At 36.2% G+C, this 18,406-nt stretch overlaps 2 protein-coding genes across 3 annotated transcripts in view; one reads left to right on the top strand and one right to left on the bottom strand.

The window, feature by feature from the left end:
• The window catches only part of LOC130049533 (sodium-coupled monocarboxylate transporter 1-like), a 76,060-nt gene extending 63,859 nt beyond the window's left edge, over positions 1-12,201 (top strand). The window contains exons 9-16 of one of the 2 annotated variants that reach the window (XM_056147322.1): positions 6,399-6,484; positions 7,429-7,541; positions 7,765-7,835; positions 8,254-8,340; positions 8,784-9,013; positions 9,441-9,541; positions 10,915-11,036; positions 11,190-12,201. In XM_056147322.1, the coding sequence (XP_056003297.1) occupies positions 6,399-6,484; positions 7,429-7,541; positions 7,765-7,835; positions 8,254-8,340; positions 8,784-9,013; positions 9,441-9,541; positions 10,915-11,036; positions 11,190-11,315 (936 nt within the window). In that variant the 3' untranslated portion in view covers positions 11,316-12,201. The remainder of the gene's footprint in view (positions 1-6,398; positions 6,485-7,428; positions 7,542-7,764; positions 7,836-8,253; positions 8,341-8,783; positions 9,014-9,440; positions 9,542-10,914; positions 11,037-11,189) is intronic. The other variant, XM_056147321.1, reaches the window with a different exon arrangement.
• A 2,643-nt stretch (positions 12,202-14,844) lies between these two features.
• On the bottom strand, positions 14,845-17,074 carry LOC125647177 (uncharacterized). The gene is made up of 5 exons (XM_056147546.1): positions 16,963-17,074; positions 16,458-16,581; positions 16,063-16,336; positions 15,740-15,958; positions 14,845-14,865 (listed from the first exon to the last, which is right to left on the bottom strand). The coding sequence occupies exons 1-5, from the start codon at positions 17,072-17,074 to the stop codon at positions 14,845-14,847; spliced, it is 750 nt and encodes a 249-aa protein (XP_056003521.1).
• Positions 17,075-18,406: the final 1,332 nt, after the last annotated feature.

Genomic DNA, 18,406 nt, shown 5'->3' with positions numbered 1-18,406 from the left:
AGACCCATCAACTGACAAAGTTTGATGACTGTAGGTCAAATAGTATTTGAAATATATAAATATAGCCGTCAAATTCCAAAAGTAGGTCAAGGTGACCTACTTTTTGGTCGACACACTCCATTGACTCAAGATGCATCAACTGTCAAAGTTTGATGATTGTAGGTCAATTAGTGACTGAAATATATAAATATAACTGTCAAATGCCAAAAGTAGGTCACAATGACCTACTTTTTGGTCGATACACTCTGAAGACTCAAGATGCATCAACTGACAAAGTTTGATGATTGTAGGTCAAATAGTGTCTGAAATATAGTAATTTAGCTTTCAAATACCAAAAGTAGGTCACGGTGACCTACTTTTTGTTCGACACAAACCGAAGACTGAAGACGCATCAATTGACAAAGTTTGATGATCCTAGGTTTTACAGTTCCCAAAATATGCATCTAAAATTGAAAATGTGAAATTTGAATATCTGCAAAATTCAAAAAGTAGGTCACTGTGACCTACTTTTTTTATAAATATGTTTCAAGGCCTCAAGATGTATCAACTTACAAGATTTGATGATTCTAAACCTCTCGGTATTTGAAATAACAACTTAAAATATATCTATAAATGATAAGCCATAAAATTCAGAAAGTAGGTCACGGTGACCTATTTTTAAGTTGACGCATTTCAAGGTCCCATGATCCACCAACTGAGAAGTTTTGATGATCATAGGCTTCAAAGTGTCCAAGATATGCATCAAAATTAATTTTAAAATAAATACCTGCAAAATTCAAAAAGTAGGTCACTGTGACCTACTTTTGAGACAACTTGACACAAGGTCCTAAGATGCATCAACTGTCAAAATTTGATGATCCTAGTCCTTATAATGACTAAAATATCTAAGATTTAAGGAATTTAAATTTTTTTTAATTTAGGTCAACTTTGAAGTGACCTTGAGACCACGCCCTTTGCCCCAGGGTAATGCCTTGAACAATTTTTAATCTACAACATATCCTCATCCTTATGTGTAAGTTTGGTGATAATCTGCCCTGTGGTTCTTGAGAAGAAGATTTTTTAGCAACCACTACTTTTGTTTGTATTTTCCTGATTATCTCCCCTTGTTAAAGGGTCACATCCCTCTATTTAGTATGTATGAAAGCCCTTGGGCCAATGATACCCTGTAACAAATTTGAAAAGAATTGGCCAAGGGGTTCTTGAGTTATAGCCCTTTTTCTAAAAAGTTTACCCACACCGCACAAATGGCCATAGCATTAGCTCTTTGAGCTAATAACAGTATAGCTAAATTATTCATGATCACCTACATGTCACAGTTTGTTGACTTGGTTAAAGACCTAATTATAATTTCCCCCCCCCCCCCCCCCCCCCCGGTCTAGTCTCTACTCGAATAGTAGTTGATTTCCTATCCTGGTTCCCCAATTTTCCCTTTACCATAACCTACATAATGAACTTTGATTATTGTTGTGGTGCAGTAATTTTTGTAACCAGTACGGGACTATAATATTGCCATGCATACATGTATACTCCTCAGAACGCTTGTTGCAATGTAAGTTTTATCTATGCATAAAATAAATCATGCAACTACTAAAATCCGAAGCTATACGAGATGTATGTTGCTATTGTGTAAGTTGTGTCTGAGCAATTAAAAAAATAACATCAATTTTTTTTAGTGTTATTGGGATATGACATTGGTTGGTCACGTGATGAAATCCTATAACGCCCGATGGGCTTCATTGTACATTTGATCACGAACCACCTTCATGTCATATCCCAATAAGACAACAACATATCTTATTTCGTGTCATATCTCAACAAGAGTACCGCAAACGGTACACTATACTTTGAAAGGTGCAATTTAACCAGGAAGCATATTATGCAGTCTGAATTAATACAACACACATTCTGAATAGAAAAACCTTAAAGTGGGCCATGGTGCACCAATCCATCTGACAGGTGAACTGATTATGTATTTCTCTGAGAGTGAGGTTGTGACAAAATGTTAGTGCAATATCTATCAATGCTGATGACAAGTCCAGGAAACCATTTGATATACTTTTAGCCGTAAAGTTATGGTGAACGAACGAAGTTGAAATGTAAACAGGTTATTTATTTCTCTGAAAGGTTGTGACAAAAGTTTAGAGCAATGTTTGTAACCATACCGGAAAGAAATCTGGAAAACTGTTTGACCTACTTTGTAGGTCATAGTGCACTAATCCAGCTGAAATGCTAAGTGCACTTGTATTCGTATTCCTCCGCGAGGACGCCTTTGACCAAATATCAGGGCAATATCTGTACCCGTAATGAGAAAAACCCGGAAAACCGTTTAACCTATTTCTAGTCCAAACGTACGTCAGTGATGAAGCAATCCAGCTGAAATGCAAACTGAACTTGTATTCCTCCTAGAGGAAGCCGTATACTACATGTCAGGGCAATAGATGTATCCGTAATGAAAAACAAAACGCCCGGAAAAAGGGTTCACCTATTTTTAGCGCAAAAGTAGATCAAGGATGAATTGATCCAGCTGAAATGCAAGTTGAACTTGTGACTAAATTTCAGTGCAATATCTGAATTCGTAATTAAAGAAGTGCGGGAAACTGATTGACCTATTTTAACCCAAAAGTAGCTCCTAGTGCACCAATCCAGCTGAAATGCAAACCAAACTTGTATTCCTCCGAGAGGAAGCCTGTGACTTAATGTCAGGGCAATATCTGTATCCATAAGGAAACAATCCCAGAAAACTGTTTGACCTACTTTTAGTCCTAATGTAGGTCAAGGATAGGCCAATCCAGCTGAAATGCAAACTGAAATTGTATTCCTCCAAGTGAAAGCCTGTGACTAAATTTCAGAGCAATATCTGTACCCATAATAAAAAAAAAAAATGGGTCAAAGACTCAATTGGCCGGGTTGCAATATTTAGAGTAAATAATTTGGGTAGGGATTTATTTGGTGGTAGTTATCTGTTGCCCCGCTCGACTTACTGCTAATAATGCAGACACGGACAACGACATGTCTCTTACTGTTACCGTGAATAGTCACATTTCCACGTTTGAAAGATGTACACTCGGTTGTGGCGAAATAGGACAATGGATGTCTAGAAATTGTGGACGTTGCTGGCTTATTGGCCTCACAAATTCTGCAAAACATTTTGCCATCACGAAAATTTCCTCCGCCATTTCAGGACTGGGGTTCTTCCTTTACTTTTGCATTTCTCTTTAGACATTGCTACGCCATCTTTTGATGAAGAACTCTCCCCGTGTGATTCTTGAATTTCTTTGTTGCATGTACAAGGCTGAGGCTTCTGTTTTTTACTATTGATAAATCCAAAGTGCTCTAAACCTCGTTTTCCCACCATCTTGATTGTTTTGACCGAGACTAAAAATATTTATTCAGACTTCCGATCCCGATTCTAAAATTTTACTGGTTGCCCAAATTTTCTTCACTCGCGAAAATGCGACTTAATTATAATCTCTAGTCGCAAAATTGATTTTCTGGTCGCAAATGCGACTGTTTTACTCGCAACTTGGAGCACTGCTGATATATGTAATATTAAGTAATAATAACTAAAATGAACAATAACTTCAGGTGCTTGAATTGTATATGATTATATGATAAAGAAACAGAATTTCTCTATTTATATTGCAAATTTACAACTCATGCCCAGAAAATTTGACATTCATATATAATTGAATTTTTCCTCAGAGGTAGTGCAACAAAATTTAACCACAAAAGATAATCTCATTTACCTTTTTCAAGTTGAACTCTATTTTTAGTAACAACTTTTTGCTGTAGCGCCCATATTCGACAAGGTCAGACTTCAAAAAAGCTAGTGCATAACTTCAATATATATACTTACTTTCTGCAAAGTTTCAAGGTTGTACATAAAAAACTGTAGGAGGAGTTGATTTCACAAAATTTCCCCAACCGCCCGCCCGCCAGCACTTCACCATACTATAGACCGGATTTGCACTTCGTGCAACCCGGCCAAAAATACCAGAAAACTGTTTGACCAACTTTAAGTCCTAAAGTAGGTCACGGACGGACGGGCCAATCCAGCTGAAATGCAAACTGAACATGTATTCTTCTGAGAGGTAGCTTACCGTATATACTCGCCTATAAGTCGGTTGTATTTTTTAGGGTTATTTTGTAGGAATTTGCCATTGACCCGCTTATAAGTCGGTACAAATTTTTGTCAGAATCGGTTGACAATTTCAAGTCAATGCTCTAGTGTTTTTACCTATGTTTCAACAAATATTTTGAGAAATTGATAATTATGGGGTGCTCAATATCCAAGCCATATGTGTTAGGGGTTTAAACGCAACCCTCGATCAGTTATGGACAATGATCCCTTGTTTATCTAAGCAATTATGGTCTCCTAATTACCAGTACCTGACACCGTGTTTACTTAGTGGCACGCGCCTCGTGAAAACTGTTACTGTGGGATTCCGGTATAATTCATTGTATCAACAATAGAGTTTTTAAGAGTCAAGAATGATGATCTAAATTATCTGTTAACAATATTCATTTTTTTAATGAAATATATTTCAGTCCGTATACATATGAATATTTCAATATTAAATCGGGTTCGTGATTCAATTTTACCGATAAACGATAAATGAGTTGAATTGAAAGTATTAGTTACGGGTAAATAATTTTTAACTAAACAAAAATATGTAAATACTTGTACTTTATACATGATTTTAAATTGCATAAACAATACACTATGTCTAGATATTTGTGAACAATAATCATTTGTGTGGTAGTCCATGATAATCGTCGGAGTTGTTTAAAAAAAAACCCACTACATTACGCCTCCCAGAAAAATACCAATCTTCTTAGGACGCGCCTATAAGTCGGACATAGAGTTTTGGACCAAAAATTGACTCTCAAAAATCCGACTTATAGGCGAGTATATACGGTATGTGTACATTTCAGGGCAGTATCTACATCTGTAACGAACAAATCCGGAAAACTGTTTGAACTACTTATGACCCTATAGTAGGTCAACGACGGACCAATCGGTCTAAAATGCAAACTCACTCTTACACTTCTTGAAGGACAAATTGTGATCAAATATCTAAGTCATGCATTCATCTGCTAGAAGCGATCACCCGACAAAAACTTTACTTTTCATTGGGGTAATTAAAATAAAATCAATATATGCACCCAGGGGTGCACGAGCCGAGTTGCATGGGATACATTGTAAAGTCAGGAATGATGTGGAATATTTATAATTGTGACGTACTAATTATTGGATATAATGCAAAAAATTGTGAATACATTTTTAAAAGGAGTTTGGAAATGGGCATCCTTAGAGTTATCATGCAGATCCAGATATATCTAAAATTTTCAATCTTTTTTTCAGGACTGTGACCTTGACCCTTTTCCTCCAAAATCAATAGGGGGTCTTCCTAACCTTGCTATCCAACATTATAACCAAGTTTCATTTGATTCAGTTTTAAACTTTTCGAGTAACTGTCCAAAAACCATATTTGTCTGAAGTTTTTAATCTATTTTCGGTCACTGTGACATTGACCTATTTTCTCTAAAATCAATAGGGGTCTTCCTTACCTGGTACCCAACAATATATCAAAGTTTCATTTGATTATATTGTACAATTTGCGAGTTATCATCCGGAAACCAATTGTTGACGCCCGCCCGCTAGCCGAGTTCAACTTCGTTGCAACTCGGCTAAAAAACATGCAATAACCACTGGTCACATGTGAGATATTATATTTCTAATTGGTTATGATACAAGTAAGTTATTGTATACTTATTTCGGTGCGTTTTGATTTATTTGGACGAAGGGCTTCGCACTCGTCACCACCCTTCGTCCAAATAAATCCAGATGTACCGAAATAAATACACAATAACTTTTACTTAGAAAATGGCTGTGAAATTTGCGAAAAGTAAGTAGCAGCATAACGGGTGAATTTAATTAAACACTTGAACTAATGAAAGGTGAAGATAACGAACAGTTATAGTAGATCTCGTAACTCCTATAAGGAGTACAAAATAAAGAGTTGGGCAAACACGGACCCCTGGACATATCAAAGGTGGAACCAGATGACTAGGAGGAGTAAGCATTCCCTGTCAACCGGTTACACCCGCCATTAGCCCAATGTCTTGATCAGGCTAACAGAGCAAAATCAGTGTGCAACGAAGGGCATGAAAATCAGTATGTTACACGTCATATAAACATTTAACCCAATGATAGATAAGTTGTATTGGCAAATAGAGATCATTATAACGACCAAAGAATTTACGAAATGTCGACTTTAAGCGAGACTGTTGAAACGTCTGTAACATCAACTTATTTGTCAGTTGTCTGCCATAAGATGAAACGAAAATGAATTAGTGTGTTTTTGAAAGAAAGCAAGTATATATTGTATTTACAGATTATTCCCAATTTTGTGATGGAGAAGTTAAATTTTCACGGCGTACGGGGTCTCTTCTTTGCTGCTCTTTTCAGTGGGGCCTTAAGGTTAGAAACTGAAGTTTAATAATTCATTGCTTCATGTAAAGCTAATTATCGTTGACCTTAAATTCTTTTTATCAGTATCACGTCGCAACAGATGTATGAAGGCAATTTCCTTGTATATCTTAGCACCATACTTACCCGTTAGAATTTACCAGATGCAACTGTTCCTGGAATTTCGTATCACAAAACGACTTCAAATATAGTATGTCTCAATGCCTTCTAAGAATATGCATAAAATGTTTATTGCTTAGGAGGTCAGTCATTCTGGCAAGGATCCACTACTAAGAACCACGCAAATGATGCTCTACTTTCCAGAGCCCATGCGTGGTAACGCTGTAGACAACTCTGAATATGTGTAGTTAGTTTATAATACATGTAATGAACTATTTTCGACCACGGTATATAATGTATTTTTTTTTTCGTCAATGAATAAATCAAATCCAAATTCGACAAATTTGATGGTCGCGAGTTACCTTTGAATATGCTCTGTAGACAGACTTCATTCGTTGTAGAACATACTGTTTATTGCTGTATACAGGAGATCAAAGTATGGCCCAGCAAATACAGTGCTAGGGATGTTATATTAAGGATCATCTCCTTCACGCATAGCTCTTATCCTTAGACGAATTTGACTCCACTTTTTTAGCACACTGTTTTCCCCTAAAAATTCATTGTTATTTCGGATTTCAAACATTTCGGTTGAGCATCACTGAATAGACATTATTTGTCGAAATGCGCATCTGGTGCATCAAAATTGGTAAACCAAAATGTTTGAAATCCGAAATAACAATGAATTTTTAGAGCTATTTTAGGGGAAAACAGTGTGTTAAAAAAGTGAAGACAAATAATTCAATTACTTCTTGCAGTGAAGCAATTTCTCTAGTATGAAGTAAACTTTGGATTTAAAATAAAATATGTTTAAATGAGTTAATCATTTAAAAATACAACAAAATATCTGCAAATTTGAGTTCTCTCGTGACCACGATGTGGGAGGACGTCATCAAACCTCACGTTCACAAAAAATCAGACGTCGTGCAAATGAGGATAACGAGATGCTTGGGTAGGTTTACTAAATATCCAGTTGATAAAATTTAGTTAAAGTGCATTTCTTATTACAATTACATTTTTTGTTATTTTGCAGTAATTATATTGGTTGTAAGATGTTCTCTTATAATCGCATGAAAATAAGGTTATTTGAGTAAATTGACTTTTCGAAATGAATTGTAAAGTTTGATGGAAATTAATATTAGAACACTCACATTGTAATTTCCTACCTGTTTTAGTTTTGCTCTTTGGGGCAATCGGTGTCGGGGCTTCCTTTGTCGTGAGAAGTCTTGACGGAACTGTATTACAGGTATCAGAAGAAAGAAATATATTGTTATTCAGCAAACATGCCACTCAAAATACATCTTGAATCCCATAATTACAACATGGGAAAATCTGGGAAGAATTTTAATCTTATCATTCACATAGTATTCATATTTTAATATTGATTTCTTGAAAAGAACATACATTGTCTGATGATGATGTTGATGACAAAGATGTTATTGGTGCTTCAGAACAGCCACATTTAATCGTTTTACCCTACAATACTTTGTTTATACATTGGAAATATGAAAATGGGAAACATGTTACTCTATCAATAACAGTAAAATAAAACTAACAGAATGTGATTTCTTATCATTACTTTCTTGATATGTTTCACAATTATGGTAGTATGTCGAAGTTTAATCAAAGCTTAGAATTTGTTGTTTAAATCTAAAACACTTCAGGTATCCCTGAGTTTCATGGGGACCGCTAGTGGTGCCTTGAATGGTTTTATAGTGCTGGGGGCCTTCTTTCCTTGTTGTAATTGGATTGTGAGTATTTTACAAAAAAGCCAGATTCCTTTCTAGACACTTTGTCATAGTTTATATTTCATTTGGTTTTGATGGAAATATGGGATGGAGTAGATTGATTCAAATTATATTTGCTTATATTCCTACCACTCACATTTAGAAATAACATTTATTTGAGACAATATTTCTCTAATGCAAATATGCTAATTTTGTATTGTCCTCTGATAAAGTTTGGACTACAAGTCTCCAACGTGACAGTAAATTAAAACTACCGAATTTCCATAATATGAAAATTCATAAGATAATTGCATTATAAAGGAAATGACAGTAAAACAGAAAATGTTGCATAGTAGATAAACTTTACAATATAAAATGACAGTAAAACAAAATGCTGCATAGTAGATAAGCTTTACAATATAGAATCATACACCAATATCAGACCTTATTTAATATTTACACTACAGGGAGCAATAGTAGGTCCTATTGTGTCTTATGCTGTCATGATGTGGATTAGCATCGCCAAGTACAGTGTCATCGGAGTCGAAGAAAAGCTTGATTTCCCTGCGCTGAACTGTACTGTCAAAAACGCAAGCAGGTCGCTTGTCACTAACAAAATCACACCTTACCTAATGACATCTGAAATCAACATGATTACAACGGTGAATAGCCATATTCCGATGGCAACTGATGAACTGTACGGATGTATAATAAGTAGATGATATTTTGCATAATGAATTCGAATTACATGCGACTGTAGAGTAGCACTGTATTTTGTACTTCTATTATAATGACATGTCGGAGCGTACGATATTGATTCAACACCTATCCATTGACCTCGTAAATCTTGTTACAATATCTTAAAGAATGCTAATGAAAATACATTCGTAGAAAATAAAACAAAAACAGTAAATTTCGGAATTTTTCTTCAGATATAATTTCACAATATTGGATGAAATTGTTATAAATCTATGTTCGTAAAATTTGGGAAGCAATTTCGTTCTTAAATGACAACATAGCGTATTTTATTTTCACGACATATTTTGGCAAATATCAGAGATACATACATGTACTTCAAAGTGAACATTTAGGTACCGATCTGAAGAGAGTGGTTTTTGCTTTAGGTCTGGATTGGATCGTCTATATTCGCTGTCCTACCTCTGGTACGCTACTCTCGGATTGATTATATCCGTCGTGGTCGGCTTGGTTGCTAGCTTTATTACAAGTAAGACTATCACTTTGCATCCTCAAACTGAATTCAACAATATTTGAACGTTTCAATGTAACCCAACTTGCATGGTAAGGTGAAAATAACGAACAGTGATCAATCTCATAATTCCTATACGGAATACAAAATTTAGAGTGGGACAAACACGGACCCCGGGATATACCAGAGATTAGATCATGTAACTAGCAGGGGCAAGCATCCCCTGTCTACCGGTCACATTCGCCGAAGGGTTTATATCTTGATCCGGTAAACGGAGTTGTCCGTAGTTAAAATAAGTATGTAAAGAATGGTCTTAACTTTTGGTATGAAACATTCCAGACAGCATTTGATTCATTGAAAAGTTATATTTGTCAATTAGACTGCTATAACAATTATATGAAATGCTGATTTTAAACGAGACTGTTGCAACCCCTGTAACATCAACTTGTTTGTCAGTAGCGTAACTCCATTAAAGATTTATGTTTAAAATCAGCCCTTGCGTATCGAATCAGCTGAGGGACATTAACGCCATGTGCATGGGACAATGGAATATTACTACACATATCGGAAATTGACAATGGAGAAGCTGAACTAATATGTTCTGAAATTGCTATCTTTAAAAAAAAATATGAAAATCTCATTAATTTCCTTGTGTATATGATTTCATTTTGGTAAGATTGGTAGATAGATTGCATGTCATGTTAAAATCACATGCAATTATTTGGATGGCGATATAATTTTTTAGCAAATATACGTTGGAATGCAACTCTCTATGAAACGAAAAAGAAAACAAATTCCCCAACCTATTTTAACTTAAGAAATTATTTTGAATTATGTGTACTTATAATTAAGACATTTTGTATCATGTTGATGTATCTAGTGCCAATCACATTGATTGCTAAGTGTATAATGCATTAATATCGACAACGTTTTATCTATTAACTATCCTAATTTTCATTCATATGTCGATTCGATATATCCCAGCAAAATCGAAATAAAAGACATCACAAAGTCATCCTCTTCTGCTCCATACTCTAAAGTCAGCATTTCGCAAATGCTATGGTCGTTATAATAATCTAGTTTGCCAATATAACCTACCTGTATCATTGGGTCAAATGTTGTCCGACATGTTTCATACCGATTGTTTGGCCGTTGTACAGATAATTCCGTTTACCTGATCAAGAGATAGGCCTCACGGCGGGTGTGACCGGTCGACAGGGGATACTTACTCCTAGCCACCTGGTCCCACCTGTGGTATATCCAAGGATCCGTGTTTGCCCAACAATCTATTTAGTATTGCTTATAGGAGTTATGAGATTGATCAATGTTCGTTATCTTCATATTTCATTGGGTGGTGTACATATTTGTATTGTTTAAATTACCTCCAACAGGCCCTACGAAACCTGAAGATGTTGACCCTGCTTATCTGATCCCTTGGTGTGACAGGCTCTGTTGTTATCTTCCGTCATCATTAAGAACCTACTGTCATTCTGGGGTTGAGCATGGAAGTCAGGTATATAATTGTTTTGATGCGAGAAATTAGGATAAATCTAAAATTGTGTTGTTCTTCTGGAAACTTGGGTAAATACCTATTTGGGGGGGGGGGGTATCCATTTCATAGTATCTTAAGAACATTATAACACATATTCATTTATAATTTCTACAGGAGTCAGTACTCAGCATTCGGTATACGAAATCATTGGAGGAAAATAAAAGGAATGAACCACACGTCTTCGTGTTATCAAACGACAACAACATCAACGACCAACGTCAATCGATGGATGCTAATTAGGATGAGCAGGAGAAATGATATTTGGTTTATCTTGAGTAGAAATGGATTTGTTGTTGCTAAGTGAAAACCATCTTCCCACTGTGCGTGATTATTATGTAGATTCATTCCCTTCCCACTCTATAACAGTCCGAACGTCACCAGTTGTTTTTCCAAAATAATATGCTTATACTCAAGATAGCCAAACGTGTTTACAATTGCATATCCTTATCATTGTGAATAAATATATGTATTCAAATGGGCGAAAACAAAAGCCTTGGGATGTTTCCAAAATCTGAACATCTACAAGAAGAGTACCGCTAAAGGTACAGCATGTCCGTAAGATCGTCAGTGCAATATCTGTATATATAATAAGTCCAGAAAACAATCTCGCCTACGTTTACCTTTTTCACTCATATTACGACGTCACCAGCCGTAGGTGAAGTATCACAAACTTAGAATATGCTGAGCGCTCAGGGCAGTAACAGTGTGGGTTTTTTTCTTTATCGTGACTACGCCTGCGAAGACACGGTCCCTTCGTTTTAAGGTCATATGTGAAATACCCGTAATTCTCATTTCGAAATGGCGAGCGTTTAGTGAGGAAGCAGTCACGTATTTGAACGTCTCAAGTTTGACGCGGGGCTCGAACACACGACCTCCCGGTTACGAAACGAACGCTCTACCACTGACCTACTGCTACCGGTGTAATATACTGGAGCTTACGGTTCATTTTGCATACAAGGGACGGACGACGCCATACAATAATACGGGACGGGCGTTGTTTTTTTTTGTTGTCTAGAACAAGGTGTTATACTTACTGTGGGTTTGATATGTATCAAAAACGTCTACAAGAAACAGTGTGCCATCTTTATGAATATGGTATAATGCTATTAAAAAAGGACTCGTGTGATCCCCAAATTTTACTTCTTTTTCAACATCGACTCGAATCAGCTAATTTCAAGATGTCTTAATAAATCAAACATTGTGAGAGTATTGCATGACAATACATAGTCATCTACCATTCGCAAAAATGACTGGACCGCAACAATATCCGATGCTCATGATGTGGGTTATGGAAACGGGAATATTGGGGGAATTCATCATAGCTCTTATCCTTGGACGAATTTGGCTCCACTTTTTTTGGCACGCTGTTTTTGGCTATATTTAGCTCTAAAACTTCATAGTTATTTCGGATTTCAAACATTTTGGTTGAGCATCACCGAAGAGACATTATTTGTCGAAATGCGCATCTGGTGCATCAAAATTGGTACCGTAAAAGTTTTACATTATGACCCCTGGATCGAGGCCTCTGCTGGTGGACTGTTAGTCCCCGAGGGTCTCTACAGCCCAGTAGCTAAGTACTTCGTTACTAGCTTGAAAATACGGATGTATATTTAATTGCTGTTATAAAATTTAGAAATTCATTTCAAAATTAAGGATTATCTCCCTCACGCATAGCTCTTATCCTTGGACGAATTTGGCTCCTCTTTTTTGGCTATATTTAGTTCTAAAACGTCATAGTTATTTCGGATTTCAAACATTTCGGTTGAGCATCACTGAAGAGACATTATTTGTCGAAATGCGCATCTGGTGCATCAAAATTGGTACCGTATAAGTTTTACATTATGACCCCTGGGTCGAGGCCTCTGCTGGTGGACTGTTAGTCCCCGAGGGTCTCTACAGCCCAGTAGCTAAGTACTTCGTTACTAGCTTGAAAATACGGATGCATATTTAATTGCTGTTATAAAATTTAGAAATTCATTTCAAAATTAAGGATTATCTCCCTCACGCATAGCTCTTATCCTTGGATGAATTTGGCACGCTGTTTTTGGCTATATTTAGCTCTAAAACTTCATAGTTATTTCGGATTTCAAACATTTCGGTTGAGCATCACTGAAGAGACATTATTTGTCGAAATGCGCATCTGGTGCATCAAAATTGTTACCGTATACGTTTTACATGCTCAATCCATTCTTGACATAGAAAGATATTGTCTGCTCAATATTTTGAATTGGTTACACTACTATCAATTAAATGACGCATGTGTATAATCTTTTTAAATTTAGCACCATGGGGTATATATGTTTTACACACATCTCTTGTTATAGGAAAGAATTGCAAGACTGTCCGAGAATGAACTAAGGGCAATTGTGAATGAGATGGTGTGAGGCATCCTGGATATGTCTTCAACATTTTAGACCGAAGGCGGGCCATCACCAGATTGGTGTACCTGCACCTATTGCAGAAAAATGGCTACAATCGGTCTGACAGATATGCAGTCCACCGCTAGTACACCATTTGGGCGCATGGTTGACTTGGAGATGGGGTTAGGCGTACAATCCCGCTGTACGTGAAAATCAAGAGACAAGTATCCTGACCGATACAGACAATATAAGGGATTCATTCTAGGATGATGTAATTAGAATTTGGTCATGCTATTGTTGTTTTCCAATTGCAGATTTCATATTAAATGTAAAAGTGATCACAAGCTATATATTACATCCTCCATTCCTCTTGGATCCACTTCACTTTTAGGACAATATTTGGATTCTCCCATCCGACAATATACACATCTATAAATGGCAATGAAACAAAGATTTAAGTCTATCTGATAAACAGTTGAGCTTCGGTATCTCGAACAGATATCTCGAATACCATGGCTATATATCTCGAATACCTTGGATATATCGTAGCGATTTGGAAGTCCCAACCACTTATTCTAGAGTATTGCATACGAAATATCTCGAATTCTTGGAAATCACAAAGTTTTTTCTCGGTTCCATTGAGTTTACACCAATGAGGTTTGACTGTAGGAGGAGAAGTTTCACAAGTTATTTTACATCCTCCACCCCTCTTAAATCCACTATAACTCTAGGGAAAATAAACGGATCCTCGCATCCCAACAATGTGCACGTCTACATGTGGTAATGAAACACTGAAAAAAGTTTCAAGTCTATTTGCTGAGTCACAATATTTAAGAAGCGTTCACAAGCTACTTTAAACCTCCACACCCCTCTTACATCTACTACAACTTTTAGGAAAATGATTGAATCTTCCCATCTAACAATCTGCATATCCACAAATGGCAATGATGCACTGTACAAAGTTTCAAGCCTCTCCAATAAGCAATATAGGAAAAGTGTTCCCAAGATTTTGTGACCTCACAGATGAACAGACAGACAGACTTAAAGCACAAAAACAATATAATTTCCACTGGAAGAGAGGAGACATAAGTATTCAATCAACTGTGTAGTAATGAATTTAGAGAGGAGACATAAGTATTCAATCAACTGTGTAGTAGTGAATTTTGTCTGGGCCATCAACTCGCTCACATCTTGATATCTGAGTTGAAACAATGGCCATAGTTGGAGGTGGTGGTATAGGGGCCAGGTGAGCTGATATCCATCTTGGATCTCCATTTTCTAACCCTTTTTAGTTGCATATTCCTTCATTATCTTGCAGTCTCAGCCGTACAATAGATCTGATCAAGGTAGGTACATAGTCGTAGGCTTGAGTGCATTTTACTGGCTGCACAGACCATCTGGAGGACCTCTTATTGTAACTCCTTTACCATCTGAAAAAGTAAATAGAGAGTTTAATTAAAAACAAGAGACCTACGGGCCACATCGCTCATTTTAGAATCCTTGCCCCATATTCAAAGATTTTCCCTGTATACATGTAAAACTTACATTGACCCTATCCTACCCCTGATTCTTCTTAATATAACATACATACTAAAGTAATATCCATATTATATTGTGATCTTGATATCGCCCCTAATGTGCACGTATAATGACTTTCACAATGGACTCATTTGCATAAACAGGGTTTCCGTACATAAAAAAATCATCATTGGCACGACACCCCGAGGTTTTTCAGTGAAAGATGTTTGATTTATGTTACATGTGATCTTCAGTGCAAAAGGAAAGTTAGGGGAACAAGTTGTGTCTTCAACAGAAAAGATGTTTTTCAGGCTAGATTCAACTTCGTATATGCAAAAATCGCTGCATCTCGCATATTCAATGCAAAAATTAGACATGTTACAAGTCACTATAAACTTGCTCTCATCAATTTTCAAATTAAGAAATTAACATGCTTTCAAGTTATAGTAACTTCAACTTGCATTGATATCTGGATATCGTGTCAATGGAACGATTTATACATACACGGTACGATTTTATCTTGATATTTGATCACGTGATATGCAGTTGATGTAGAGACTGTCGGTCTGGTAGAAAATGTATAGGAGTTCAATATGCACTTAATTATATATCAGAGTTCCCGAAACTAGTAAAAAAATCTGTAGGACAATTGTCCGGTAAATATTCAAAATTTACCGGACAATTGTGAAATTTACCGGACATTGTTGTTTTAAATAAAAAGAGATAAAATTAACATAGATCGGACTAATAATTTATTTTTATTTCATGCACAGTTTGTTCAATTACTCTGTCATTAAAGTCTTCTGTCTGTTCGTTGTCAGAGTCACAGTCCGTCTCGTAGTCACAGTCATCTGCAGTCTCAGGGTCCGATTCAGCAACTGTTGTATTCCTAGGTTCCTCATCCTGTGTCACTTCCTGAATCATAATGTCTTCGTCTTGTTGTTCGCTGTTCTTGTTGCAAGTAGATCTAGCGTAGGTCAATCTTCTTGGCTGCTTACTTGATGTCTACAAAATATGTTCATTATCATATATATATATATATACGTGATTAAAATCCAAACTACCGAATAAAACAAAAATTAAACTATTACAATACATGTTATAATTACCATCCATTTATTAATTGCTTCTGTTGGATCAAAGTTCAAAATATCAGTCGACTCCAGCTGAATAACCATGCAATCATCAAGGTGCTTGTTACTCAAACGCTGTCTCCTGTTTGTCTTGGTCATTTTCATCTGGTTGAAGGAGGCCTCATTGACAACAGAAGTGGCAGGGAGTGTACGCAGTAAGTCCATAACAGTTAGAATGTCCTGGATGCCCATGTCAGAAAAGCAATACCAAACATGTGTCCACTTAACAGTGTTCAGCTTATTTCCATATCTTAAAACCAGACAGAAAGCAATTTCCACAGAATTAATAAACTTTTGGCATTGTTATATACAAAGTTTAAAATATAAATGTTGTTACTTGTGTTGTAATATAGGTATTGTGTAATACGTACTTGTTTTGCACAAGAGTTTTAAGCAAGGACCACTGGTCGTGCAAATCATCTACATGCACGCCTTGCTGAGTTAAAGTGTCCTTAAATCGATTGGTGACAGCATCAACATGATCACATCCATAGTCTAAAATGATTTAACAGATATATTTGTTGTGTTTATTGTATGAGGTCAATATGAATATGTTACACTGGATTGTGCTGGAGTGTGTTTGTTACAGGCTAGTAGTTAGTGCAAGAGCCAGGGTGGGTTTGTTACAGGCTAGTAGCTAGTGTCGGAGTGAGATACTAGTAAAAAGCCGAAGCATGGGCATGCATAAATACATAGGCAAAGTCCCACTACAACTACACCTCAACCATATATTATTTCCATTTCTATGATAAAAACTTACATATCTGGTATTTTCTGAAATGTTCACATTAGATGTTTGTTTACAGACAATCCACATATCATAAATCATTTTGTAACCTCATTTGCTATTATAATACAGTATTTAATCATTATTACCTTTCAATTCCTCCATCGGCCAGTTTCTAAAGTTGGCAATTTCTGTAAATTTCACTTCATCTCCAAGATCTGCAAATCTAATACTTATTGCCTTTGTCATGCCAGTAACCATTTTCTTAATTAAAGAATCACTGTCAAAGGGCCCTGCAGATGTTAATGGCATGCCTGCAACTTTTTTGGTTTCTTCCAAGTTTAAAGAGTCTCACTCTTCCTAAAATTAATTTACATATATAATAAACAGATTTCGAGACAATTCACTTTTCATTTTTCTCTTTTCACATAAATAATGTTGCTTACAACATTAAAAATCTTACTTCTGATCCAGAGATTTTAAATGGCTGAGAGTGGATTGTACCATCAAATGGACATCAGCTAGTGTCACATCCTTGGACTGTAGAAAGAGGGATAGTCTGACCAGTGGATTCAAGACATCCTACAAGCAACAAAACAAATTTACTGCATATTTCATTTTCAAATTGTTACTATACTAATGTAGACAGTAAACAAATTATCTGAAATACTACTTTAAATTTAGGTATACATGTACCAGTAACACTGTGGCATAAACAATAACTTGGAAGTTGCACATGATTTTCACCAGACCCTCTGCTTTGGGATTGGTATGCGACTCATTCTGCAGATGAGAGACATATCCAGGAAAACTTGAAAAGAGCGACTTTAATGCTCTTTGCATGTGTGGCATCCAGCGACTGCCTGATACTCTGTGGGGAAGTGTGCCCTTTACATTCATCACCTTTAGAAATATTAATTAATATTTTAGTTTTCAGTATACAATTCAATTCACAGTACTCTTTTAAGTTATTACAGGAAAGTGTAAAAACAAATTACCTCAAAGGTGTGTCTGAGATTACTGCGTTGCTTTGGGCTCCTTTTGTAAAAGTAGAATATACCAAGGAGTAGGGTAGACAGACGCTCATACTTTTTATCTCCCTTGACCATGTCACGGAAAGAAAGTTCTAGTCTATGAGCCAAACAATGACAGGCCAACAGTTCTGGAAAATCCTTTTGCAGCAGTGTCACCAGGCCTCCTTTTTTGCCCATCTAAAATTGTTAAAATGAAGTTCCATAATTGTAATTCAAATTTAAAATTGTTCAATCTTATTGAGAAAGAACTTATGTTTCTATACTTTTTTTCACAGCTTGCTATTGAATGTTGCTCAAAAGTTTTGTGTCAGCTGAAAATTAAAATATTTACCATATTTGCTGCACCATCACATCCCAAACCAATCAATGAGATGCCCTTATTCAATTCACGCTTCTTCAGATTAGTGGTAACAAAAGTGTACAAGTCAGCAGAAGAAGTTGAGGCTGGCTCTCCAATTGTAAGAAATTTTGTACAAACGTCACCTTGAACACAGTATCTCACAAAAAGTGTCTCCTGCTCTATTGAAGCTTCATCCGTAGATCCATCCATTGTGAGGCT

The sequence above is a fragment of the Ostrea edulis genome, chromosome 8 (genome assembly GCF_947568905.1).
Source record: "Ostrea edulis chromosome 8, xbOstEdul1.1, whole genome shotgun sequence".
NCBI classification, from domain to species: domain Eukaryota; kingdom Metazoa; phylum Mollusca; class Bivalvia; order Ostreida; family Ostreidae; genus Ostrea; species Ostrea edulis.
This window is presented reverse-complemented; position numbering and strand designations above follow the sequence as displayed.

What these genes read in the sequence shown, in the direction of transcription:
- LOC125647177 (XM_056147546.1), bottom strand. Translation starts at nt 17,074, where the DNA reads ATGGTTACTGGCATGACAAAGGCAATAAGTATTAGATTTGCAGATCTT. An exon ending in AAAACTCTTGTGCAAAACAA is followed by an intron (nt 16,337 to 16,457) that starts GTACGTATTACA and finishes TCTGGTTTTAAG; the next exon opens with ATATGGAAATAAGCTGAACA. An exon ending in CAGAAGACTTTAATGACAGA is followed by an intron (nt 14,866 to 15,739) that starts GTAATTGAACAA and finishes TTACTTTTTCAG; the next exon opens with ATGGTAAAGGAGTTACAATA.